This window comes from Enoplosus armatus, chromosome 21, assembly GCF_043641665.1.
Source record: "Enoplosus armatus isolate fEnoArm2 chromosome 21, fEnoArm2.hap1, whole genome shotgun sequence".
In the NCBI taxonomy this organism is placed as follows: Eukaryota; Metazoa; Chordata; class Actinopteri; order Centrarchiformes; family Enoplosidae; genus Enoplosus; species Enoplosus armatus.
Window position 1 is genome coordinate 2,675,952 of NC_092200.1, and position 27,583 is coordinate 2,703,534.

At 41.7% G+C, this 27,583-nt stretch overlaps 3 protein-coding genes across 4 annotated transcripts; 2 read left to right on the forward strand and 1 right to left on the reverse strand.

Annotated features, from left to right (window-relative positions):
• The first annotated feature begins 14 nt into the window (after positions 1–14).
• Positions 15–2,713, forward strand: psme2 (proteasome activator subunit 2). The gene is made up of 11 exons (XM_070927757.1): positions 15–193; positions 490–522; positions 632–694; positions 780–866; positions 1,129–1,177; positions 1,277–1,374; positions 1,465–1,533; positions 1,613–1,680; positions 1,889–1,943; positions 2,355–2,441; positions 2,531–2,713. Exons 1-11 carry the CDS (start codon positions 146–148, stop codon positions 2,609–2,611), a joined length of 738 nt encoding a protein of 245 aa, XP_070783858.1. The 5' UTR covers positions 15–145; the 3' UTR covers positions 2,612–2,713.
• A 167-nt stretch (positions 2,714–2,880) lies between these two features.
• lsm5 (LSM5 homolog, U6 small nuclear RNA and mRNA degradation associated) lies at positions 2,881–4,926 on the reverse strand. Its single transcript, XM_070927758.1, has 5 exons — positions 4,877–4,926; positions 3,605–3,700; positions 3,429–3,456; positions 3,276–3,348; positions 2,881–3,136 (listed from the first exon to the last, which is right to left on the reverse strand). The coding sequence occupies exons 1-5, from the start codon at positions 4,920–4,922 to the stop codon at positions 3,104–3,106; spliced, it is 276 nt and encodes a 91-aa protein (XP_070783859.1). The 5' UTR covers positions 4,923–4,926; the 3' UTR covers positions 2,881–3,103.
• Positions 4,927–6,116: 1,190 nt separating this feature from the next.
• On the forward strand, positions 6,117–27,069 carry avl9 (AVL9 homolog (S. cerevisiase)). 2 transcript variants are annotated; one of them, XM_070928288.1, is made up of 16 exons: positions 6,117–6,200; positions 9,318–9,438; positions 13,441–13,526; positions 14,630–14,701; positions 16,114–16,203; positions 16,298–16,364; positions 16,791–16,831; positions 16,922–16,960; positions 17,062–17,131; positions 17,726–18,216; positions 18,518–18,652; positions 18,734–18,953; positions 19,416–19,533; positions 19,849–19,902; positions 25,877–25,965; positions 26,620–27,069. In XM_070928288.1, exons 1-16 carry the CDS (start codon positions 6,117–6,119, stop codon positions 26,757–26,759), a joined length of 1,917 nt encoding a protein of 638 aa, XP_070784389.1. In that variant the 3' UTR covers positions 26,760–27,069. The 2 variants fall into 2 exon arrangements, with proteins under 2 accessions (XP_070784389.1, XP_070784390.1); XM_070928289.1 differs by lacking the exon at positions 19,849–19,902.
• The last annotated feature ends 514 nt before the right edge of the window (positions 27,070–27,583 follow it).

Genomic DNA, 27,583 nt, shown 5'->3' on the forward strand with positions numbered 1-27,583 from the left:
AATCGAAAGTAAAGTGAACGAGGAAATAAAAGAAATCACATTAGCGAGCCGCGTTGTCCTCTCCTGCAGCTGCACACTTGTGATTTCATTTGAAAACGTACTCGGACATATTTATTTGTCTTTTACTTGAAAGGTTCGCTCCGTCATGTCGAAGACATCAACCCTGAAGATAAGCAGCGCGACTGCACTCAAGGTAGGTTGATCTCCTGTAGCAGGCTACATGAGATAGCTAAATGCTAAAAGCTTTACACAACAGTTGATTTCATGCAGATAGTTTCTGGGATGTTAAGCACAAACATGTAGAAAGACAGAGTCACTTTGTGCCTCTGTGAAGCAGCGGAAAGTCCCTCTCTGAGAGGAAAACGAAAGTAAATCCAAAAGGCTTTTATAACATGAGTCAGCGGTTATTAAATTAAATAAATGTTATGTTATTGTGTTAAATATTCTGATGTTTTCATTCACTTCATCCTGTTTTCCATTTTCTAAAAGGTGGAAAACTTCCGCCAGAACCTGCATCATGAGGTTTGTTGAGCCAAACATTCATTCTGCTGTTTTTTTATTATGCTGAATGACACATTTATTCAAAATAAGCAGCAGCAACACTGAACATTTTGTGTTTTGTGTCTTTCAGGCAGAGACCTTGTTCTCCAACAGCATCCCCCTGAAGATTGTGCAGCTGGATGCTCTGCTCAGGGTCAGCAGGTTCAGTATTTACACACAAGCTTAATAACCTTTGACCTTGTAAGTTCTGGTCTTCTCATCCCTGTCTGTGTTTTCAGGATGACGCCCTCAGTATCACAGACATGACCTCGCTCCAGGCCCCCCTGGACATCCCCATACCCGACCCTCCTTCCCCGGAGGACGAGGTGAGACCAGTTCCATCCACCAATCTCACACACCACCCTCTCCATCTTACCAGTGATTTTATCCACAAGTTAATGGGTTCTTAGCACTTAAAATGAGTTAATTTGGCTGCAGTTGACTTGGTTTGCTTCCAGTTCAGTTGGTGGCTTTCAGTCCAAAGAGGGCATGAACCAACCTGTGTAAAATGCAAATGTGTTTAGTTATAGTGTATGCACCACTAAAGCACAATCGTCCCCTTTTGACCTTGTAAAATTGATCTTGCAGGAAATGGAGACGGATAAGAATGAAGAAGATGAGAAGAAAAAGAAGAAAGGTAGTAAAGTTGTTTTCTTTTTGTAGTAATTGTCGAGGATAACAGGAACACGATGTACGTGACAGTAGAAATACCTCATGTCTCTTCTCTGTCCTACAGCCCCAAAATGTGGCTTCATCAAGGGGAATGAGAAGATAACGATGATTCTAGAGAGGGTGAAACCAGAGATTGTTGCTCTCAGAGAGACCATCATCACTGTGAGTCACTGTAAATATGAATGCTGAGCTAGTGTCTGCTCTAACACACTGAATTAAGTTGACATGAAAACTGCTGCTGTGTTGCCGTAGATCTCCTGCTGGATTCAGCACCTCATCCCAAAAATAGAAGATGGAAATGACTTCGGTGTTGCCATCCAGGTACATTTCCGTGTGCAGCCTGTTCATAGTGACTCAATGTGGTCAAATTATGCGACGTTTTAATTCACTTTCACCACAGGAGAAAATCTTGGAGAGAATCGCTGCAGTGAAGACCAAAGTTGACGGTTTTCAGACCAACATCAACAAGTAGGTTGGATGTAAATGTTGCTTGTGTTGAGCGTAATGGTGGGAAATACCACCATTTATCCCTCCAGACACTTGGTCTGGCTCACCAGCTGTTTTGACAATTAACAGCATGTTTATTAGGAATGCAGGATTTCTAGACTTATTTTTATGGTAACTTTGGTTGATGTCAACACATATTTTTAGCTGCAACACATTTCTGTTTATCCAGGTACTTTTCAGAGAGAGGAGATGCTGTTGCAAAAGCCTCCAAAGAGACTCATGTGGTGAGTGTTCAGTGTCTTAATCTTGATTTTCTACATTTTTCTCAGTGTGAATGAACTGATTGTTTGTCCAAAAACTATTGAATGAGCCTCACTGTTGCACTGGGTGACATGTTCCTTCATTACCAGAACACACACATACACCGTCCTGCTGCCCCAAATACTCACCACCAGATGGGGATTAATCCGCTGCTGAAAATAGTCCCCAACAAATGCACTATTTCCTCCTGTTTGTTTGGAAAAAAAACCCCAACAAACTACAGTGAGCAGCTGTTTTAAAAGAAATAAAACTATATTTGAGTCTGAAAGAGACGAACACTTTGTATACACTTTATAGACTAACGGCGGCCTTCTTCTTTAAAGCTTTAATACAATTATTATAAATACTTTAAACTCAGTTTTCTCTACCTCCAGATGGACTACCGCTCGCTTGTCCACGACAAGGACGAGGCCATCTACTCTGAGATCAGAGTGATTGTTCTCGACATTCGCGGCTTCTACGTAAGTCAGACTGATCTGAGTCAAGAAGTATTTACCTCCCTACTGTCACAGTGGGAAATTTAAACAGTTTTTCTACCCGTTTCTTATAGGCCGAGCTTTACGACATCATCAACAAGAATCTTGAAAAGGTGACCAACCCGAAAGGAGAGGAGAAACCTTCCATGTACTGAAGCTGGAGGGGAGGTGACGTTCGGGACAGACTCTACAACGCTGTTTAACAGTTCACTGTGTGGTGTATTCAATATCAATAAACTCTCTGTTCAGTAATGATGCATGTACGTCTAAATCAGTCTTCATTTTGCTTGCTCTTCTCATTAAACAACTGGATCAAGGTTTTATCACTGCTGTTGTATGATGACACTTTGAACCAACATTTTGCACTAAATTTAAGTTTTACAACTTTTAAAAAAATGAATAAAGAAAAGCATTTTTTTCCAAATTGTGTGATTCTCATTTATTTGTAACAAAAACATCGTGTGAATCATGATACACTTCGAGTTTCTCTCTTTTTAAAACAAATACTCAATTATTACAAAAATATTTCCCTCCCTCAAGTTCAAAAGGGAAGACCAATGACAACATAACATATAATCAACTAAGGAACACAGCGTAGGAAAGGCTTGTAACCACAACACAAAACTGTCAGCGATCAGTGATGACTCTCATACTTCAGGACCTTCTCCTCCAGGAATGAGCTGAAAAAAAGACAACATATGGATATAAATTACACTGTGAAGGACTGAAACAACAGCAACAGGTCATGGTGTGGTGTGGGATACACTTGTGAGCCTATAAAGTGAATAATGGTACTAAACATGCAAGCTATTTACACACCATGGTGATGTTATTGCCGTTAAGGAGGATCTGGTCCAGTTTGGTTATCCTCCTTCCCTCTGGTGTGATTTCACTGAATCACAGACATAAGAATGAGATCATTCAACAAACAGGTGAAGCAGTTGGCTTAAAAATGACAAGAGGTGTACTTACAATTCTGTCACATCCTCCAGGACCATATCTAAAACACAGAGTTAAGGTCGAGAGCTGGGACAGCATTCAGAGCAAACAGTACAATCATGCAGGACATTAAACAGGAGAAAATGTGTTTGTTTATTATTGGAATGATTGGTTGATGATTTATTATCATTGGAATCTGGAAAGGATACTGACAAAGTCATCGAAACCCAGCAGGGTGCCGACGATTTCTTTGTCGGTTTTCATGACGATGTGAATTCGGGAGCCGATACATTTGTCCACAAGCTCTGAAAGGTGAAAACAAAATGAACTTATAGATCCTGTAATTTTCTGTTGTTTTCTTCTTGTGTAATTCTCTATTTCTTACTTTGCACCCTTTCGCAGACAAACCTATTTTGTTTTAGAGCTGAAATGATTAGTTGATCAGCAGAAAATTTACTTTTTTCATAACACTTTTTCTGATTCCAGCTTTTTAAAACGTGAGGATTTGTTGCCTCTTCAACATTTATGACAGTAGACTTTCTTCAGAAAACAACAACACATTTGGAGACGTCACCTTGGGCTTTGACAAAATATAATGGGCATTTTTCACCTTTTTCTAAACAAAAAGATGAATTGATTGAACTGAATCACAGACTAATTGATAATGAAATAATCGTTACTTGCAACTCCAATTTGTATATTTTCTAGTTTTAATTCGATAAAATTTGAACTTTCAGGACAAATTCATTTTACTAGCAATTGATATATTACCTTTACACACTTATTTTCATTTTCCTGCATTTGCTGCTGCTAAATACATGCTAAATACAGGCTGCAGCTATAAATATCTTCATTATTATTATTAATTTGTTGGTTAAAACAGAAAGTAGTGAAGAATGCAAGTCACATGCAGAAATGTCTTCCAACTGCTTGTTTTATCTGAACAGTCCAAAACACAAGTATATTCAATGATAGCTAACAATGATAACAATTTTAATATTTTGCTTGCTAAATGACTTAACTTTCTCAGCCAGACCTGATACGGTAAAATTGTAAAGTAATTCACCAGAAAAGGCAAAGATAAGACAAAGATCCAGCACTAATTGTTTTTAGTATAAAACGAATTTGTGTCTGGCTTTTGTAACAAAGCATTTCCCTCCGAATCTGGTGTGTGTTACTTTATGGAAACTAAATAAGACAATAAGTCAGTCTGTATGTTATACTATAGCACTTTTAGCAAAGACATGCCGTGTAATTTCCCCCCGGGGATCAATAAAGTATTTCTGATTGTGACATCAGCTCCTAACGAGGACTATCATGCGATAGTAACTGAAAGCATGATGCTAACGTTAACTAGCTAAAAACACATCACCAATATCTGAACTGCGGTCTCAAAGTCCGACAGACGCAGTCCGGCTTTAATACTAATTCACAATCAGATATCTGAAACAGAAACTCAACATTAATTAGAATTTACAAACCAAGTGGGAGCAACTGTGACGGATTTGTTGCTGGAGCAGCCGCCATGTTCGTTCAATGGACCCCGCGCGCAGTGAGAACCAATCGACAGAAGAACGTCACTTGCCAGGCTAAAGCAATCGAACCTGAAACAATCATCAAACCGTAGCATCGAACGACTATCTGCAGCAGCCAAAGATGAGAGATCTACGCTGTAAACATAACACAGCTAAATACAGCGCGCAAATTAATAGATGTAGCATCAATTGAAAGGACTCAAAGATTAAATTATGTTATTCAATCTATTTCCACATGATGGTGCTGGTTGCGCTCGTCGATACATGACGTTATTCTTTGACTGTAACAAAGAGAATGGAGTTAAGGTAAAGATAATTCCCCACCTTAGTTTCTGTAGTCTGCCAGGTGCAGTCCAGTGGTCGAAGGGAATTCTTCTCTTAAATATTTCCATTTTATGTTACTTTCAGTGGTGGAAGAAATAATAAGATTCTTTATTTAAGTAAAAGTAGAAATTCTACACCTAAAAATGCTACAAGTAAAAGTACAGAAGTATTATCAGCAAAATGTACTTTAAGTGTCATAAGTGAAAGTACTCATTATGCAGGAGGGTTCCTTTCTAAGTGTTATGTTATTTTATAACATAATATATTAATGTTGTAGTTAGTCAAAGTGGAGCCAATTTTAAATACTTGTATACTACCGGGTAGACTAGCATAAAGTACTGCATCAAATTTTATAAGCATATCATGGGATTTTTTTTAATGTAAAAAGTGACTATAAGTGTCAAATAAATGTAGGGGAGCAAAAAATACAATGTTTTTATAAAGTGGCATAAAATGGAAATACTCATTAGGGAATATTGTACTTTTTTACTACACTTGATTTATATGACAGCAGTAGTGACTGGTTACTTTGAAGATCAATATTTTACATACCAAACATGCTCACCTTATCAACTGCCAACAGTGTGAAGAAAACACTAAAATTAGCTCAATCACGCTGCACACGTGGTTACGACGAAGACGGAAGTGCGCAGCAGTGAACCCTCTCGCTCGCTTCCTCCTCTGGCGCAGTGGGACGAAGCGGAAGAGAAAATCATCTCCGCTGAGGTTGTGTTGTGCTCGTGCCTGCCTGTCTTCTGCGGACGGCATCGATTCAGGGGGGAAGAAATCAGCTTCGTTTGCTGTGTTTACATCCGACCCCCGAGTTAAAGACACCGCAGGACTGTCAAAACACCACGGGGGAATGGAGTCTCACGGCAGAGACGAACTAAAGGGACCGGTGCTGCATATCGTGGTGGTTGGATTTCACCACAAAAAGGGCTGTCAGGTACGTTAACCCCTGCTCCATGCTAACGTAGCTAACTTCTAGCTAGCGCATCCCAATAAACTGACAATAAAGGCACATTTCCGCAATATTTCAGCATGATTTGACTGTGGAGTTGTAATCCGGCTCACCGACAGTGCCTTTCTGTTAACTGGAGCTCTGACACTGCACGCACAGCCCTGCAGGGGTGATAATAATTGTTCACTGTTATGCAGTGAAGAGAGAGAGGTTGTAGTTAACATCAGCTGTTGGCTCTGGGCTCACATGGTTATATAACATGTGCTCTGCTGCCAACTTGGACGTCTTTCCAGTTCAGTTTATTCAACAGAGAGCAGAGCAGCACTGTGTTTTTATTACAGGCTCCAGTTTGCTCTCAGTCTTCCTGGATACAGTATTTATCTTTGCATGGCACATGACTTGCCTCCCTGTTTAATTAATCTGTCTGTCAAATAGAGCTGGCTGATTTAGTACCTGGATATCAACAGCGTGAGGATGTGTTGACTGTTGGTGCTTTCATACAGGATGTATTCTGAACTAGGAGGGTGTGTTTTTGGTCTTCTGGGAAATTTATTTTGTGTTATTGACATTTAATTTCTCTCAATAGTCTAATTTCTAGAAAGAAGTGCAGCACAAAGTGAAGCTGAAGCAGTTCTGAAGCCTTACTTACTGATATTTTTCATATTTGTGTGTGATCTTGTTGATGTTGTGTAATTTGGTCTCAAGTTTCTCTTGCAAGAGAGATGTTGGTCTCAATGAAACTTCCTGACTAGATAAAGCCTGACTAGATAAAGCTTGACTAATACTTTTATAAGCTGGGTGTCGTTTGAGGTTTCTGGTTTGAGTTCCTGTATTGATACCAAAGCGTCTTTTAATTATAAACTGAATATATTTTGTTTTGGACTGTTGGCCCGAACAAAACAGGAAGTATGAAGACGTCATCGTGCCCTCTGAGAAATTGTGGTGGGAAGTTTTTCCTGTTTCCCCACATTTTGTAGACGATTAATTTATTAATCAGGCATTAGTCACAACCCTAGTGTGATGGTATGGGGATGTTGTATATTCTGTATGTACAGTAATTTATTCTATGGTCCCTCTTGCAACAGAGATCTCAATCTTATCGAGGCTTCCTGAACGCATCAAGCATAACTGACAAACTGAATAAGTCAGTCTTTCCCAAACTTTTTATACAATAAATAATAGAGCAAGCGTTACGCAGTGCTGCAGACATTTTTCACACAGTACCAACGCTTGCTATGACAACTAAAATCTGAGACAATATCTGCTGTCAATATCACAGTGATGTTTCACAGATATGTCTGCAGGCTCTAAGTGCAAAGCCGAGGACTGAACTGCTTTTGTTCAAACAACAATCACAACTAATGCGACGATTCCTCAGCTTGCTGTATTTTGAACTGAACAGAAACTCCCCCACAGTCAAAGCTCACATGTTGGTTCTGGTCTTCTTGTCCCTGTAAACCTGTTTTACCAGACATCAGTCTCTGATACGTTGACCTTTTGCCCTCATGCATGACTAAAAGCAGCATTTAACACCTGCTAATCAGTGAAAGTGTATGTGAGGCTCTCAGCACAAGTGCCTCTAATGCATCTTCTAATTATCGGCTCTTCGTCTTCAAAATTCATTAGATTAACAGGCCGAGCCGGCGGCCATAATACCAAACACTGTGGCTCCTTGCCGTCGCTGCTCTCCATCTGTCTCTGCTGCTGAAACATGAAGGGGCTGTCTTTCTGTGGCCTGTTTAACTCGTCTCAGAGGCCCCGAAAGCAGCTGCTGTTCGAGGCGAAAGATAACAAAAAAAAAAAAAAAAGAAGTAATTTTTTCATATAAAAATGGGACAAAGCAGACGGGGCTCGCTCTTTGTTTCAGCTGATGGGGCCTGTTGCCTCTGATGGTGGAGGTTATCTGATAGGAGTCAGCGATCTCCTGCTGGGTATCAGATTGGGTTCCTGTCTCCTTCTCTTTCAGCCTGTTTGCCTCTCTGGACCCCCCCCCCCCCAGTCACCTGCCACCCATCTGTTGCTCTGGCAGGAAGCTGATTTAAGAGACATGGGCGTGTTTTTATGAAGTGCATCACTTCTCCAGAGTCAGTGGTGGCACCTCGCCCTGAGGGAGTGCACTCTGCAGGAGTTTATCTTTAAAGAGTGAATCATTGTCCTGTGTGTGTGGCGTTCAGGACCAGCAGGTTTCAGGTTAATCTTAACTGTTACTGCTGGCAGAAGGCTGGGCTTTGTGGGAGAACTACAATGGAGGTGTGAATGTTTTCTTCAGACAGCTTCTTCTCGAGCTCGGTGGAAACATAACGCGGTCGATGAAGGACCGTAAGATAAAATTAGAGAAGAAAAGAAGGACAGTGTGTGAACGCTGTGGCTCTACAGATATTCATGGTGCCCAGAGGACAAATCCTGCTGACTTTTCCTTTAATGCCAGCATGAGATTAAAATGATCATTTGTCCAATAATAGTTAATGAGTAAATACTATTAGCATTCCCATCAGCCTCAGCTGATTTAGTGCTAATTAGCAAATGCTAAACTAAGATGGTAAACACTGTAACCATACCTGCTAAACATCAGCATGTTAGCAATGTCACTGTTAGCATATAGCTCAACAATACCACCTCACAGAGCTGCTAGCATAGTTTATAAGTCTTTCAGTTGTTGTCCAGCAAGTATCTTATCCTCTGTGCTGAAGTGTCATTGAGCAAGACACAGAGTGCATCAATGAAGTATTACAAGTATTGTAATACGCGTGTAGTGTACACTCAAGATACTTTCTGACACTGTGTGTGGTTAGTGTCCAACTATAACAAACATGCTGTGAAACAAAAGGAGTTGCTTTCTGAAATTCTCTTGACGACTATGGAAAGAATGAAAAATATGAAAATAAGACAATGAAATAATGCAGACATGTCGGAACAAAGTACATTTTTAAAGCAACGTAAGACAAGTAAAGGGCCTTCATGATAAACAAAAAAGAAAAAAAGATCCTCTAACCTGCAGGAGGAAACACACACACACGTTGAAACACAAGCAGAGGAAGTTGTGATGATTGAGAAATAAAACAAGTTAAAGGAAAAGTTAACCGTCTGTCCTCCACCGTCCAGGTGGAATTCTCCTACCCGCCCTTGATGCCAGATGAGGGTCACGACAGTAACCTGCTGCCAGAAGAGTGGAGGTACCTGCCTTTCCTGGCTCTTCCTGACGGAGCGCACAACTACCAGGAAGGTACGTCACACCCACAGAGTGTATGGATCTCAAGGGCGTAGGACTGTTGGTCGGACAAAACCAACAATGTGAATATGTCAGCCTTGTCTTTTGGAAATTTTCTGATGACGCAATTAACTAATTAATCAAGAAAATAATTGTTAGTTTGCAGCTTTATTTGGATCTTTACTGCCTTATCTTTGATTGATGTTCATTTCTAGTGTCTTTAACAGATCGCCTTAATAACTTCCCAGAGTTGTAAAATCCTGTCTGTGACTATTACAAACTGTTGTTTAGTGTTTTGGCATCTGATGAACTTTTAATTGCGTTAATCTGTTAATCAAACTGGACTTCCTGGATTGTATTTCATTGTCTCACTGGTACCTTAAACAACCTCCACCAATAAGGTACCACAGACTGTATGTAGCCTGAGGGGCAGTAATAATCCAAGGCAACTGAAATGAGTGTATCAACATTTTTAGCACCTGTGTCCCATTCCCAGTGGAGACTACAGCCTTGTATAGTGTGTATTTCAAACTTGTATGCATCTACTTGGTGGTAAAGTTCTACTTTGTGTCCATTATTGAGTCAGATAGTTTAGATCCTCATATGGCCGCTGACGATGATCGGATGAGATTGTGAGTCTGTTTTTGCTTTTGGTCTGTTGATTTTGTAAAAGCAGGTGTCACTTTTGAAAAGAGAAACCGTGTCCAGGCTGCAGAGAGAGAGAGCAGGACTCAGCTGCCACTGCAGTGATAGCGAGCTGACTCCGTCTTCTTGGGAAACTGTCCCGTGTGTTGTTGCTGCCGTCATGTGACAGCCCTGTGGTTTACCGCTGCCGTCCCGCGAAGGCAAACAGCAGGAACTGAGACAAAGTTCACATCCAGACTTTCAACTGAAACTGTTATTGTACTGGCATCACAGACAGGAGAGCTTCTGTCTGCTGTGGCTTCCTGTTGGTCAGCCTCAGACTGAGGTTTTCATGTTGCCAGACTGAGCAAAACGTTCCCAGAGCAGAAGATACATCTGAAGGAAGACACATGAGAGGAAATCTTTGCTTTTAAACTAACTTGAGCTCAAAATCCGCCCCTCAGGGTCCCTCTGAGAGGCAGCTCTTGTGTCCTTTTTTATATTTCTAAACGTAGAACATGTTGAAACTATCCCTGCCGTGTATTTCATGATCTTTTGTGTCCTGCCTTTCTGCTGCTTCGGTGTGTGTTGCAGACACAGCAGACTGTTAGCTGATTAAAAAAAACAATAGTGATGTGGCCGACTCCCTCTGCACTGCGGCTCATAAAAAAAAAAACAGCAGTCGCACTGATATTGCTGGGTGTTGGTTACAGAGGAGTACAGTAGAGTCTTATTCTACTGTTAACACTGAAGGAATACTATCACATGAGTACACACACCTTCCTGCATCTAAGCTAATGTGTATGTCTGTTTTTGGGAGCCATGTTGGAGTCGCTATGGTTTCACAGCCATTTTATATGTAGCGTTCACTGTGGAAAAATGACAGAAGTAATGATTTTTGCTGTTGACTGTGGCACTATTGTCCCACCATGCAATGCTCAAAGGAAATGGAGGCGCCGCTTATGGCTGATAAGATAAGCTTTTATTGATCTGCAGAGCAGAAATTCAGGTGTTGCAGCAGCACAAGGACAGAAATAAGTCCAGATAAATAGAGAAAACGTAAAAAAATAAAATAAATCAAATAGATGTAAGAATAGAAAAAAAAAAAGTAGAAACTATACAAGAGCAATTAAAGTCAACATTGCAAGGCAGTAGCAGTACACATACACACAGTACCCACAAACCAGTGTTGTGCTTAAGCTTTTGCAGTACTTTTATATATTTATTATATGCATGAGAAACAACTAGTTTTCTCCTCATGAAGTTAAATTGGCAAATAAGCTAATTGATTGGCTCCTCTTAGCATAATATGAAAAAACACATTACAAAATCAGTATACTTTGTAGTTATAATATAGCTCATACTGTGTACACTTAGTATGTGGTATAGATTTGGGACAATGCTAGTTTTGCAAGGTTTCCAGTGGGCGGTGATGTTAAACGACAGGTTTAAATGCCTGAATGTTAACATGAAAACATGCACGTTCCAGTCTCCAGCCTTTAGTTTGTGGTTATGACCGAGTCAAGCAAACGGTGATTTGTGTTTTACGTAGATACATTTTAGGGGCTTGAAAGGGTAAAATTATCCAGTAATTCACAAGATAGAAAAGAAAACATTAAGTCTAAAAGTCTGAAATAATCTAAACCAAATTTATTTTGTGTATTTTTCTGCTTTCCCATCCTTTTGAAGGAAACCAGTGTCTGCTGGTCTCGTATGTTTCATGCACCTTCTAGAAGCAGCTTTCTCTGTGAGCGTAAGCTACGAAGCAGAGCTGAAGGCTGTATTTTTGGACATGCTGCAGCTGTGGCCTCCGTCCAGATGCCCTGTCCCTGCCTGGACCCCCACCCCCACCCCCACCCCGCCTCTCCTCCAGGCTCTGCTTAATCTCTGACGTCCACAGTCTAACCTTTGTGACTCTGCTGTCGTCTCGTCCAGAGGAGATCGTAACCGCATTAGAAAATGCTCTTCATCCCCTCCTCAGATGGAATGAAGGCTGATGGTTGTGGCATTTCCTTCTCTGAGTTGTTTTTCCTGTTGAAGCGGCTCCAGGCGATCTCTGATTTTAACTTTGATTAGCGATAAAGATCAGGAGGAATTCCCTATAGTATCTTATATTATTCCGTATTTGGATTGATGGTCTTAAACAACCAAACCATACTTGACATTTTCGCTGACCGTTTTCCAAATCATGGATGTATTTATTTCACTACAGTGTTAAAATGAACCTGCAGACTGAGATAGGTTTAATTTATTCTGAACAATTCTTCCTTTTTGTTTTTGTGTTTCGGATGAGTCAGCTGCCAGAACAGTATTTTATTGATTGTGGAGACAAACAATAATCAGACTGTGATGTGGCTGAAAGGACGATAAATTTGGTCACTTATTGCAGCAAAAAAGTTTGTGTCTCAGATGTCCAGAGCGTCTTCGAATGCACCAAAAACAGCACGACATCACTCTCAAAAAGATTAATTGTTTTCATTATCAATTAGTCTGCAGATTATTCTTTCGATTGACTGTTTGGGCTATAAAACCCCCCCAAAGATGTTCAGTTTACAATGATATAAAACAGAAGCTGGAAGCTTAAAAGTTTTGGTATTTTTGCTTGAAAAATGATTGAAATTAAACAATTAGTTAGTTTCCAATTAATTTTCTGTCAATTAACTAATCGTTTCAGTTTAAATTTATAACATTTTATAAACTAGTCATATGTTTTTATGCAAAAATCTTAATTTGTAAAGTAAGTAGTTACTAAAGCTGTCGGAAAAGAAAATACTCAATAAAGTAGTACTAGAGTAAATGTACTCATTTCACCACTGGTTGTAGTTAATGGGCTAAACATGCAGAACAACTCGTTTGGTTCCTGAACTGAAGACGTCAGCGATGCTTCAGGGGTAAAGACAAGCTGCTGACGCCGAGGTGGGAAATGAACACCTTGTCAAATTTGTCAAGTTTATCCAGTTTGGCAGCTGACAGGCCACCGTTCTGAAGCTAATCCCTTGAACGTCTCACAGGAGGAATTGCCTATAATATCTCATATTATTCCGTAATCTCTTGAACGTCTCTCCTCAGCTGTCTTTGATTTTAATTCTCTCCTTCGTACCTTCCCTCTTACGTAACCATCCTCCCTCTGAACTCTTCATATCCTGCCGTCAGACGCGTGCATTGATGTTCTGCAGCGAGAGTGCAGAGTAAATCCTGCACGAGAGTAAAGCTAAACTGTATTTACACACGATGTATCTCATCTAACTGCCTATTTCTTTCTTTTCATTATTATTGTTATTCCTGCTAATTGTCTCTTTTGGCCGAAAGAGTATTTTACAGATCCTGATGGATACTCCAGACCAAAGAATGAATGACACTGTGTATTAATATTAATATGTTGTTGTTTTGCAGACACTGTGTATTTCCACCTGCCGCCGCTGAGCGGAGACATGAAGTGTGTCTACGGGGTGTCCTGTTATCGACAGATAGAAGCAAAGGTCAGTCGTTTAATGCTTTTCTTCATTCTTACATGAAGCCTTAATTTTGTTATCTAGCTCAGTGAATTACTGCCTTTAGTATATATATGTAGTATGTGGACACCAGCGGCAGTTTTAGCATTTGAATACACTTAAAGTACCAAAAGGAACTCATTATGCAGAATGGCCCATGTGTTAATAATGTATGTTGCAGCTGGTAAAGGTGGAGCTGCTGGGTGGATTCTTCTGTGATAATACACCATAATGTATCTTGTTGATTATATTTTGCATTATAGCTTCTTACTACAGTTTGGTGAACTTTCCTGTTTCGACACGACGATGCCTCCATAAACACATAAAAGCTGCGTCGGAGGAAAGCTTATCGTGAAAAAGCTCCTGTGCTCCGTCTTTATTTATGACGTTTCGGTTTACACAGCCTTCATCAGGTGTATGGACTGTCACAGTAAACGCTGGGTAGAGAAAACAACAAATGAAAACAACAAATGATTAGTTCAGTTGGTGAATGAAACACACACATTTCTATCCAGGGAAAGAAAATGACATGTGAAAAATGCCATTTAATAAATAAGAAACTTATGATTTTATCATACACAGAGCACTACAACACTGTCCATAATACAACCCAAACTATCCAACAGTCGAAGAGTAAAAAAAAAAGAAACATTAGTCAAGTTAAAGTTATTCATTGAGCACATTTAGAAACAACAGGTATTTAAAAACTTAAGATATTAGAACAGAAACAAACTGGTACATTTGTATTTTTTTTTCATCCAAAACCAAACTATTCAGTGCAGAAGAGAAATTAAAAGTAGATTCGATTAACCCTGATTACACCGCAGTGTTCAGCAGACACACGTGGCTGTAACGCTCAGGTGTCCACATACTTTTGGCCACGTGCTCACGAAGCGGCATTGTTCTCTTCTTCGTCGGCGTTCTTGATGTGAGGAAATGAAAAGTCAGCATCTCCTGGCCTATTTCTGTCTCTCGTGACATCAGCGCGAGGTCGTCTGCAGAGCGATGAGTCACACGGTGGCCGCACAATGTTTGCTTTGTGGTCTTTTATATATATATATATTTATTTCTTTTTTGTAATCACTCTGCAGGCCCTAAAAGTCCGACAGGCTGACGTCACCAGGGAGACGGTTCAGAAGAGCGTCTGCGTCCTCAGTCGAGTGGTGAGTCGGTCTGAAGACGAAGCTGTTATCTGATAACATAATAGAATAAATAGATTTCAGAATCCAAGAGTCAGTCGCTGGGCCGTGAAATATAGTCGTGACCTTATCGTGATCATGTGAAAGTGGGAAGAGGAGGGAGGATGTGATCCACTGTAGTAGAAAAGGCTTTTTATCTCCCGGCATCTTCTCCTCTGATGTTCAACGATGAATCCTCCGAAGTCGCCGTCTCCTCTCATATGAAGAGATAAAAGGATCAACATGATGGGCCCCAGAAGTAAAACTCCCTTTCATGTGTCCCCACAGAGATTTCACGTGTTAATGGTGTGAGGTAGATTCACCGTGGGACTCTGGAATAATTATATATGACGCTGGATGAGCTGTTAGATATTCTGAGGTGAACTTCAGAGAAGAAGTCGTGTTTTATTCCTAAGTTCTCCTGTGAAATACTGCTCTGTCCACAGGTTATAACAAGCCACGCTCACGTCATTCAGGAGATCAAGATCATTATTATTATTATTACTACTATCTGGCAGCGCTTATTAAAACGTTTAGGAAAGAGAGTTCTACTGTTCTGTCATTGGAAGATTAAATATCAAGCAGACATAGTTTAGTTTTCACACCGAAGACCGAAAATGACCCCAGAAAAATGCAGATTAGAGCCAAAATTACTGCTTTATTGATCGGTTAGTTGATCGACAGGAAATTAATCTGCTGATATTCTTGATAATCTATTAATCCTGAAGTCGAACACTTTCTACTTCCAGCTTCTTCAGAGTGAATATTTGCAGTGTTTCTCAGTGTGGAGAAAGTAGTACAAGTAGTAATACCACAAGTACAAAATAAAGTAGTCGTTGTTACATTATTATATATTATACTATTAGAGGATTAATATTGATGCCGTAACATGTAAGACGCATGTTAATGTTGTAGCTGGCTGCAGTCAAGTACAAGATTTCCCTCTGAAATGTAGTGGAGTAATACTTGAGTAAATGTACTTTAAACTGATGAAGAGGATGCAGCTTTTGATGGCCGACCAGCTGATCTGTTGATCCTCTTAGAAAGTTCCTCATCTTCCTGCCACATCACTGCTATTTCTGGACAGCACTGTTTTGGGAGGCGGTGTGGTGCACATCAGGGTGGTGGGGAGGACATCCGTCATGTAAACAAACACATTTTAGACATGAGGCAAAACCTGGAATATAGGAGCCACTTTGGGTCAGAGATCTGGTCACCGTTTCCTGCTAAGAAGAAGATAAAGAAGCACATGTTGTTTTGGGGGAAAAACCAGGAGTCATGGTTGAGTGTCGCTGGTCCCTGTGAGGAGAAATTAGCTTGCAAAGGTTTTTCTGGGTCCTGCTGTGAATGACTCACACATGTGATCTGCTGCTGACAGACTTTGTTTTGGTCTCCAGCCTCTCTACGGTCTGCTTCAAGCTAAACTGCAGCTCATCACGCACGCCTACTTCGAGGAGAAAGACTTCTCACAGATCTCAATACTGAAGGTGAGAATGTGCTCCGACAGAGACCGTCTGTTAACGCTTTACCCGTCTGTCGTTCGCCTCCTCTTACGTCCTGTTTCCTCCTGCGACCCTGCAGGAACTGTACGAACACATGAACGGCTCTCTGAGGGGCTCGGCTCTGGAGGGATCGCAGGTTTATCTAGGTGGGTGAAACCTTCAGTACATTTGCAGGTGACAGCTGGCAGGACAAGGTTCCTCAGCGGGAAGAACATAATAGCGTACTTTGACACTCATTTCTGGTGTTTATTTTCACATTCACGCAGTTTAACTTAAGAAAGTATTCAGATAAAGACAGAGGGTTGCAAATATGTGTCATTTGTTTACTTTTATATTTGTATAACCTCTTATTCCACGTAAATCCTCTTCTCCTCGTGATTTACAACAAATCTCAGGCTGAACAGCAATTCAACAACAGAGTTTTGTTGTTCCAGAGATGCAGACTCTGTAAACGATCTTTGTTGTTGTTGGGACTTGTCAGGCCTGCCACCATGTGATTGTTGTTAACTGCACAAACATGTTAATGCATAGATTCCTCATTTGTTGATGCTGTGTTTGCTTCCTTTCCTCAGGGTTATCACCGAGAGATTTAATACTGCACTTCCGACACAAGGTAGAGAATTACAGGTTGAACTATAATGTGTGTGCTGGTCGTGTAATCGTGTGAAATATATGTGTAATTCTTTTCATTTTACCTTCACAGGTTCTCATCCTCTTCAAGCTTATTCTGCTGGAGAAGAAGGTACGATTACAAACTGAAGCAAATCTTTTCTCTTTTCTAGTAATTCAGAAAAATAACGCTGAATGTCTGTTCTGATGTTTTTGTTTTGTTGCTGTTTGCAGGTCCTGTTCTACGTGTCTCCTGTCAACAGACTAGTAGGAGCTCTGATGACAGTTTTATCGCTGTTTCCAGGTCAGCATCTCCAAAAGAAAGTTTCATACATCTTCTCTCCCCTTGCCTTTTGTCAGGATGTTGCATAGGTCTTATTCATCTGTACTGCTGAAGGAACTGTAAGAACCTACATAAAACACAAAACATTATCAGGCCACAATGTATAAATAATACATCTGGTTAAATTCAGGTTTGCACAAGTTTAAACTCAAGATAACATGTTGGAAAAAGGGAAAAACAGTGAGATAACTGGTAAGTGAAAACAGTAGCACAGTAGTGGAGTATAACACTAGCACAACCAAAGAAAAGTCATAAGATTAGCAAATGGACACCATCAGTTACACAGCAATATCTATCTAAAGCTTGCTAACGCTAGCTGCCGTTAGCTACTGGTCACACCAGACCAATCAGCTGCAAAACCTGCGAGTGTATTAAAATGAGAGGGTGTGATTTATTGCTTATGAATGAATTATTTTCATTTGTTTAAGGAAGAATTTTTATTTCTTGTTAAAACATCTCAAAGTCAGGAAACACTGTTAGACAGCTAAAGGGAAAATGGATTAGTGGTGATGAAGGAGACTGAAGTGACATTTTCATTTGATCTGATTTGTCCAGGTATGATCGAGCACGGCCTGGTGGACTCGTCCCACTACAGGCCTAAAAGCAGCGCGTCGGAGGACCTGATCCTGGTGGAGAGCGTCTCGGGAGCCGAGGAGTTCGTTTCCGTGTCCGTCACCGACATCGCCAACACCACGCTGGAGCTGGAGGGGGAGGAGGCTGGCCAGCCTGCCGCAGAGTCTCTGTCCTCTGGGAACAGCACAGAAGGAGACAACCACCTCCTGAAACCGCCGTCACGCACCTCTCCAGAGTCCTCGGAGAGCGACTGGGAGACTCTGGATCCCAGCGTGTTGGAGGAAAGTGGTCCTAAAGAGACACCTGAGGGGAAAGAGACGGGGTCAGAGCTCCTGGACGCCTTCGACTCCAAGCCCGGGACGCCCATCACTTCGCAGCCACAGTCCGCCAGCAGTCAGGGAGCGGTCGTCCAGGGTCTGGTGTCTGGTCTGGAGGAGGATCAGTACGGCCTGCCGCTCCCCATCTTCACTAAGGTGACACTCAAACTCACGCTGTAAAATACGAGTTGTAGTTTATAAAACTCGTCAAACTTGAGCAGACTTTCTTTGAGAGTTAAGGTTGTTTAAGTAGATAAAAATACTGTAAAGCCAAATTCTTCTAGTGGCACCAAAAAACTGGACTGAGACGCCTTAAAATGGAGCACAGAGAGAGTCCAGACCGGTCCATCATGGTTAGCTGAAGCTACATCGACTAATAATGAGCCCGGGCAGCCGGCTGGAGATAAGCACCTGTCCGGCGGTCGTATACACAGTGACCTTTGCCTTTTGTTGCCAGGGTTACCTCTGTCTGCCCTACATGGCCCTGCAGCAGCATCACCTCCTCTCAGACGTGACGGTGCGCGGCTTCGTTGCCGGGGCAACCAACATCCTCTTCCGCCAGCAGAGGCACCTCAGTGATGCTGTTGTCGATGTAGGTCCCGCATGTATGAAATGTAGATCTCGTGGGCTTTAAGTCTAAAGTTAGATACTGAATATGTGTTTTGTGTTGTAGGTGGAAGAAGCCAGTGTCCAGATCCAGGACCCCGAGCTCCGAAAGATCCTGAGCCTGACGACGGCGGACCTGCGTTTCGCCGACTACCTGGTGAAACATGTGACGGAGAACCGCGACGATGTCTTTCTGGACGGGACGGGCTGGGAGGGCGGAGACGAGTGGATCAGAGCCCAGTTCACCCTCTACATCCACTCCTTACTGTCCTCTGCATTACAGCAAGGTAGAAAGACCGGGACCCCCTCGCCCACGGTCCTCGCCTCTCACTTCTTCATTAAGGCCTTATTTTACTTTACTTTTATTTGCCCCTTTAATAAATTTATTCAGATTTACAACACGTATCTTGTTGCTTCTTTAGCTGTCGGTCCCTGCTCGACATTAATTAAAAAATAAAGTTGACTGAACGTTGTTAAGCAACTTTTCTAGCTTTGTTTCATCAGTTATTAGAGCGAGCATTAGAAAAGCTTTAATTTGTATAAATATGCAGCTCACTCACTTCTCCATTCAAGTCATGATGAGTTGATTCAATATTGATATTAGTTGATGTAGCTGTATATATCACTGTGTCACGCCTGCACGCAGTGATCGTCACACATAATTAACCTTGTAGAGGAGATGAGAGTAAATCCAGCTGCTCATCACGTTCACTGACTCCTCTTTTGTTTCTTGTGTCGTCTCCGTTCAGATAACGAGAGGCTGCTGGCTGATTACGGCGCGCCGTTCGTCGCAGCCTGGAAGATCACCCACAACTACCGGGTGTGGTACAGCAACAAGCACCCGGCCATGGCCACCATCACCCCGGGGTAGGTGGACAGGAGGGAAACTGACCTCTGACCTCGAATAGAAACTCTTAATGACGTCATTTCAGCAACACCAAGAAAGCAAATGTCATCTGTTTCATGTCTTTAGAAACGCCACATAGATCATGCAAAAACAAATTTCATTGGCCACAGTGGGATATTTGATGAGAATAATCAGTTATTATTATTGTTATCAGAGTATTTGGAGTCCAGTGGTCTTGTTGACGAGCAGCTGAACTGTAAAACTGTTAACGTACGATAAATAAAATTCATGAATATAAATATGTATTACATGCAGGTTTTTCTTCTCTGTTGCAGACACCCGTTCCAGGGCCAGTACGGTGTTACAGACGTGAAACTACGACTCTCACAGTGAGTATTCTTTCAGTCCCATAAAATACTGCAACTTTAAGACACAGAATTTCAGAAATAACTGCATGTAAGACCTGAAAGACTTGAAGGGGGACAGAGGCTGAGCCGTGAACTATTTATTTTTCTGTCAAAGTTCATTGTATCAGATGTTTTGCTGTAGCTCAGTTGATCTCGTGCTCACCAAAACATGCGTGTTGCTGCCCTCTTGTGGCGACAAGATGATATGCCAGTAAACATTGAACACGTGACGTTCAGCAGTAAAACTAAATGTTAGAGCACTCTGATATCTTCTGCAGCCCTTAAACATCTGTTAAAATGTTTGTTTAGCGTCATGTTCTGTTGATTCGTAGTACAAGTACAAGAATTTAGCTGTTTAAGGGCACAAATTAGTTTCTCGCCCTCCTCTTGACGCTGATTGGGCTCCGTACTTCCTGAAAAACTAAAGGATCAATCCAAAATAAAAGGCAGGAGGAAAATATAAACAGGGAAACACTTAAAGAATTTATTTGTGGGCTGAATTTAATAATAAATTCTAAACATGTTAGTGGGGGTTAGTAGTTTGAGGCCCCTCCTCTGAATGTTAATTGTTGTCAGTTTCCTTTAGTGGTGTTCTGCAGTTATTAGCAAGATGAAACAGTAAACAAGCAAAGAAAAAGGAATAAGTCTGAAAGTTGACACCCTTCTGCTGCTTGTCTCAACTCATGATTCAATTTCCAAAGGTTGTCGTGCTCCGTGCGCTCTGTAACACCCAGCTATGAATACTTTATGAATGCTGGATGTTACAGAGAGAGCCGGGCAGTGTGTTACTTCATGCTGTGTTGGCGGGTGGGTGGGGGTGGGGGGGGGGTTTGTGGTGGCAGCGAGAGTCGCATATCAGCTCAAGTCATTAATTATGAGCGAGTTTCATTCTGAAAAACAGAGCTGGAGACTTCTTCAGCTCCGGTTTCATTACAGGAGAGTGTGGATGAAAGGTGACTCCGACCACAGCTGGAGCCCCCCCCCCCCCCCCCCCCCCCCCACCACCACACACACATACACACACACACACTGAGTCGAGTGTGTCTCCATCCCTAACTTAGCTTTATGGTGAGAACACAGGCAGATCTGCTGGGCTGAGGCACTCGGAGCTCTCACTTTACCTCCGGGTGTTTGGTGACGCGGCCGCTGTGAACTTTGTCGTAAATCCTCAGTAAACAAACAAACTGTAGAGGAACTGGGTTCAGTTTGATGCATCTGTACAATATTTACTTCAGAAATGGAAAAAAGACTAAATTCTGTGGGAAAACATTATGATGAAAAGCCAAAAAGTGCACAAATACTGATGACTAAAGATGCAAGCTGTGACATTTTACTATGAATCCAATTCAAAATGCACCAAATTGACAATAAATCAAGCTACAATTCAATGAACTGTCAGTAAAGTAATAATTTATCAACATGTGATTGAGACCTGATGACACGTAAAAAATACTAAGAACAATAATAAACATTATAATATTAAAAACAGATGAAATGAAATGAAATGAAATAATAAATTAAAAACAATAATGATTTATAACAACAACAATAGTAATGCAATGTAAGTTCATATTATCAGTAAAAAGATAGTTGATACAGTATTGATCTAGTGATGTTATTGATTTATGCAGCACTTTATTACTTTATATGAGTAGTTTTAATTCGTTCTTGATGCATTTAGAAAGACTTTCCATAACTTCACTAAATAATGATGAAAACATTGAGCATTGAACACACCACAGCATGCTAATTGATAGCTTAATTGATTAACTACAAACCGGGGGGGGGGGGGGGCTGTGGCTGCTGGGGGCTGCTTTGTCGGGTCAGAGCTGCTTCCTCCATGATGTGTTCATGGACCAGGAGGCGGATGAAGGGGCTCGGCTGGCTCTCCACTCCCTTCACTTCACTATAAAACTGGATGTGGCCGGCATGGTGGTATGGGGGTGTCGGGGGGGGGGTGCAGGCAGGAAGTTTGGCACTCAGCCATCTGAGCCTCTCAGGAATAAACGCGTCTCATTTCCTGCCTCAGCTTTGTGTCAGAGCAGAGCTCTTAAAGAGGAGGGGGTTCAGCCGGCCGGGAAGAGGTGAGGGCACGGCGGCAGATAAACAGCTCAGTCTCCACCTCGACCTTGAACATCAGACACGAGTGTTTATTGACTGTCAGACAATTCGAGCCTCGCAGACTTACATCTCCGAAATCCCCCCGGACAAAAAGCTGAAGGCAATTATTAAACCAAACAACACTAAATCAATAATAAAGATGTGGATAAATGTAAAATGTGTATTTTATTTAATTTAAAGAGTAGAAAAATATATCAAAACTGGCGATCGACACGCTGAAAAAGTGTTTGCTGATGTTGAGTAGATCCTGACTGATGCTAGATTTTGGAGCCTGATACTAATTTTGATATTAGAGTATTAGAAATATCTGATAAATACATCCAACATATAGTCATTCGTTGAATATGAACACGCCATTAAAGAATTGTGACCAAGATGTGTGCTGAGTGGGACGCATTTTAACTCCAATCTTATCCATCACACCTTGTTTGTGTTATGTGCCTTTTATAACTTGTTTTATTTGCTATATATGTCCTGGTCTCATGTTGAGTTTGTGTCTTTTGTTTTGATTGGACTGGGGCTGGTGGGACAGACGGTGACTGGTCTGATGTATCCCACTCGTCTCTGCTCAGCTCATCACTCTTTGTCCCACTGCTGCTGCCCTGCCACCTCCCCTCTATTTATACTCCCCTGGACAAAAAATAAAAACTAGGCCCTACGCATGACTTCCTTGTGAATGTGCTGTGTTGCATGTGTATTATGGAAGCACCGGGGGCGAACACAGCCGACCCTTTTCATGCGTCCCCGTCATCAGTGTTGGACAAAGAGCAGCCGGTGGCAGAGATGTTCTCAGAAAACAGAGTCATGTGACGGGCTGCACGGCTGCAGGCAGACCCTCTCTGTTAGAGGATCTTTCTTTATTGTCGGCGCTACATAAGGAGCTGTTTATCTGGGTCAGCCGGCGAGATGGAGAGTCGGTGTGTCCGCCGGGCTCCTCTCTGAGCTGACAGTGTGCACAGCAGCTCCGGGGAAAGACTGCTCTCCGTTACCTCGAGATTGTTGGAAGCTTTTCCGAGGCTGGGTGGCATCTGAAAAAAGTTTGAATATGATCACTTTACCACAGTGTTTCCATTATTTCACCCAAATTTCCCCTCAAGAGCTTCGACGTTGACATCTTTTCCATGCTAGAGTATGCCACACTCACAGTTTATTGAGCAAGACATTTAAATCAGGATTCTAGATGTCTTTTGCATTATTTTATACACATTTTAGATATATCGGGACCATATACTTGGAATGAGACATTTAAAATCAATAAAATAATAATAAATACACAATTTAAAATATAAAAAAAGTACAAAAACAAAGTTACATAACACAATATAAAACAAGAAATCCAAAATCTAATCCAATATAACAAGAGCTAACCTTAATGTGAGGCTTTTCTAATATATGATAAGTTTGAAGAAGTGATTTATAAGAAGTTAGTCAGATACATATAGATTGCAGTATATTCACATATATATATGCATACATACAGACATACAGCAGTTTTCTGGCCTTACTGACGTAAACAAATCCTAAACTGCAGATGTAGTTGTTAATCCCTGTATCTGTTAGGGAGCGATGGCAGCTTGAGTTGTGATTGTTATACTAGTTTTTAAGTGTTTTTTATTTCTTGTTTTGGGTCATTTAGTATTTAAAGTCCTTTCTTCCGAAAGCCACTTTGTGTAGACTTTGTAAATGGCAGTGTCAAAAAAAGACGCCTAAACTTAAACTGCACTAATTTTCACAAACAAAACGAATGCCGTCAGAATAAATACAAAATTCTACTCCCAGCGGCTTTAAACTGGGTGCTCTCAGCACTGCTGGGAATGCACAACAGTGGGTCTCTTACTTTGAAAATAAAGACAAAAGGAAGTTGGCACGGCGAGGACAGATTCCTGGTGGACGTGCAGCCGTGGAGCTGGATTATTGATCCTAGCAACAAGCGCCTAGCAACCGCAGCTTGTTTGGTGGATCCCACTCGGCGTCCCATGAGTGACGGCGCCGCGGGACGTCCGTCTGACTCCGAGACGCCACAGAGGCAGCGAGTCGTGGTGCCAGTTCACGCTCCGCTGGGCCCGCTGTGCACAGAGTGGTGTCATGTTGATGCTGTAGTCAGATAAACACTATATCTGTCTGTGGTGTGCAGGAATGACAGCAGTTATGCTGGCAGCACACACACACACACACACACACACACACACACACACACACACACACACACACACACACACACACGTCTCACTTTCTCTTTGGTTTCCGGTTTCACACAGACTTTAAGGTCTCCTTTAGATTGACTCTGAATCTTGGCTCCTCTGACAGTTGCTTCTATTCACTTCTGTCATTGAATAATCAGGAAGCAGACGGCGTCACGCTGAAGCTGGAATCTGGGATCTGCACTCTGTGTTTGAATCACTTTCCTTCCTTCAGTTGCGAAGCCCTCTGGATCAATATTTACCCTTGTGTGATTTCTGTCCGCCTTTTGGCGTCTGTGCTGCCTCAGATAGATGCTGCGTGTTTTTTTTTACGGTGCAGGAGGTTTGCAGTTGAACTCTTGAACATCTTTTTCCAAATTTTTTGTTTTTAAATGTCTCTTTTGTCGATTAGTTACATCATATTCTTTTTACTTTTGGTGATTTTACATTACATTTTTATGTTCTGTCTCTTGTCTTGCACATTGTATTGCATGTATTTGTAAAGAAATGCCCTAAATAAATAGGTTTAATAATAGTAATAATACAGCTACTACTACTACTGATAAAAATAATAGTCAGATAATGCAAAAGCCAGCTATTAAAAAGTGATTATGCTTGCTTTCTTTATGAGAGTTCGAGGAGAAGATCAACATCACTCTCATATCTGTGCAGTAATAACACAACTGGAGTCAGGAGGCAATTAGCTTAGCTTAGCATAAAGACTGGAAGCAGGGGAAACAGCTAGCCTGTCTCTGTCCAAAGGTGACCCAATCCACCTACCAGCACTGATTAACTTGTGGGTTTTTAACTTTAGACAGAGCCAGGCTAGCTGTTTCCCCCTACTTCCATTCTTTGTGCTAAGCTAGGCTAATTGCCTCTTGGCTCTAGCTCCATACTGAACATACAGACATGAGATTGGTATCCATATTCATAGATTCATAGATTGAGTGTTTTTCCCAAAATGTTGCACAATTTCTTTAACGTCTGACACGACATTCGACCGTGTAGATGACATAATGTTGTTTTAGGCAAAATAATGGATGGATTTTAGATTTAAAGTGTCATTTGATGGTGAGAGCTATCACACACACACAGTTCTCATCATCAAAGGTAACCAGCTCCTACAGGCAGCTGCAGTGTAGTAAAATTCAGAGCTACAGGATTTATTTTCAGATGCAATAACTGGCTCATTAGAGGGTGTGAAGGCACAGAGTTGCAGCTGCTGACACGTATCCACATCGTCATTTTAACAACGCTGCTGTTTGCCCAGATGATGCAGGAGCGAGATTCCTGCTGAATGTCAAGTCAGTGGGGATCCATGTGAAAGGTTGTGTGTTGGACTCGCACCAGGCTGCTGTTCAGATGAAGCCACGCGGGGCTGCATTTAGCCGCGCGTTTGTTGTGAAACGTAGCCTGCTCGTTTCCGCTCTCGGCTCTGATCCTCAGATGCACCACCTGTGACTGCTGCTCAGCCTCCGCTATTACATAATCCCCCTCTAACAGGTTGGCGCAACATTTAGCAATGGCACTTTTGTGTAGTTTGTTTCCTGGAAAGGAGGAAGAATTCCTACAATGTCACACCGGAGACAGGGAGGTGAGGGGAGTGCATGCAGACGTGGTTTGTGAACCTTTTGTTTCCTTCATGTCCACTGCAGCTCGGTGCAGAACAGCGAGAGAGGGAAGAAGATCGGGAACGCCATGATCACCACCAGTCGCAGCGTGGTCCAGACTGGGAAGGTAGTGGGTAAGAAAGCTCAGAAATCAATCCCCAAGTTTAGCCAAAAATCAGATGTCTGAGGGAAGACATTGACACTCTCAGTCAGTCTGATGGTGCTGAACCATCCTTGAACTCTGCTGCTGACACAATATTACTGGTGGACTTAAACCAGATCAACCACAGTTGTGTGTGTCCGGCAAAATTCACCACTAATGTCAAAGATCCAGATATTGATTGGTCTCAACAAGACCTGTTTTTTTTAGTATACTTTCTCTTGCTGTGAGTCAGCTGCTCTCTCAGCTTCTGCAAACCAAACTACAGTGTAATTATGCAGAATTTTACAGTGTAGAAGATTTTATTCAGTGAGTCAACCAGAAGCTTTCATCAGACATCTTTTTCTCTTGATTTTCTCTTGTTTTCTCCCAACAAACCAAACATGTAAAAGCTATCCACCTCTTGTTATGCATGTTTCTGAGTATCTTCTGAGTTTTTTGAGCACTAGTGTTTATATCAATAACAAATTATTTTCAATTCCCTCAATTAGTTTTTCCATGAAACCTTTTTTATTGAACAAAAATAATCTAATGTTCTCAAATGTCAAATGTTGCCTAAACACAAACAGCCGTACACTAACTTTGGCCAAACAGGAAAATTCTCACTGTTCTCCACCTCTGCTCCCAGGTCAGTCGGTGGGCGGAGCGTTGACCAGCGCCAAGTCGGCCATGTCCTCCTGGTTCTCCACACTGGCCCAGCCCGCAGCTGTAGCCACCCCGGCCTGTCCAGAGCCCGCCACAGAGCCCGCCACAGAGGTCAAACCCTGAAACCGAACCCACCAGTCGTCTCCAGTCTCTGACTGCCTCCTTGTCCTCTGATCTTCTGGCTGCTGTGAAGCCTGAGGTGTCAGCGGAGTGACAGCTGCTTTTATGAAGGATGTGAGCAGAATCAACGAGTTTCAAGTCTGAACCAAAAAAAAAAACCCTGACACTCTAATCCCTGTTTGGTGACTCCGGGCAGCGGGACGCCACTCTGGACAGGAAGGCAGCGCTGCCGTGATACTAACTGTACAGTCCATATCCACTGTGAGGCAGAGACTGCCAACACTATCGATCAAATCTCAGCAGGCTGCATCATGTCTGACCGCCTGTCTGTCACTGCTGCAGTTTGTATTGCTGGATGCTTTCCTGTGAGGCTCTCAAGATGCTGCCGTTGGGTTTCGCGGTGTTCTCTCTTTCCTGCATATTTCTAGAGTTTGTCTATATAGCCGACTATTTTGTTGAGAAGTTATGTAAAAAAAAAATAAATCAATATGTCTGTGTCACAGGATTTGACAGAACAGCATGAGCTGTGACACCTCGAAGATTTTGACAGTTTAGGTTTTAAATTCAGTCTGGCTCATGTTCAGTGATGCCTCTGTAGTAACATTGTGGTTGTCATGGTAACAGCGTGAAAACCCTCTGTGAGATGATATTGCTCAAAAATACATGTTGAGTGCAACTAACAATTAATTTCATCGATTTATTTTTGAGATTATTCGTTAAGTCGGAAAAAGCCCCGAAACTAAATGTAGTAAAAGGTTAAATCAAAAATATAAACGGGATGTATCAATAAAAAATATTGTTAGCTAAATAACTTAAATGGAGTGTAA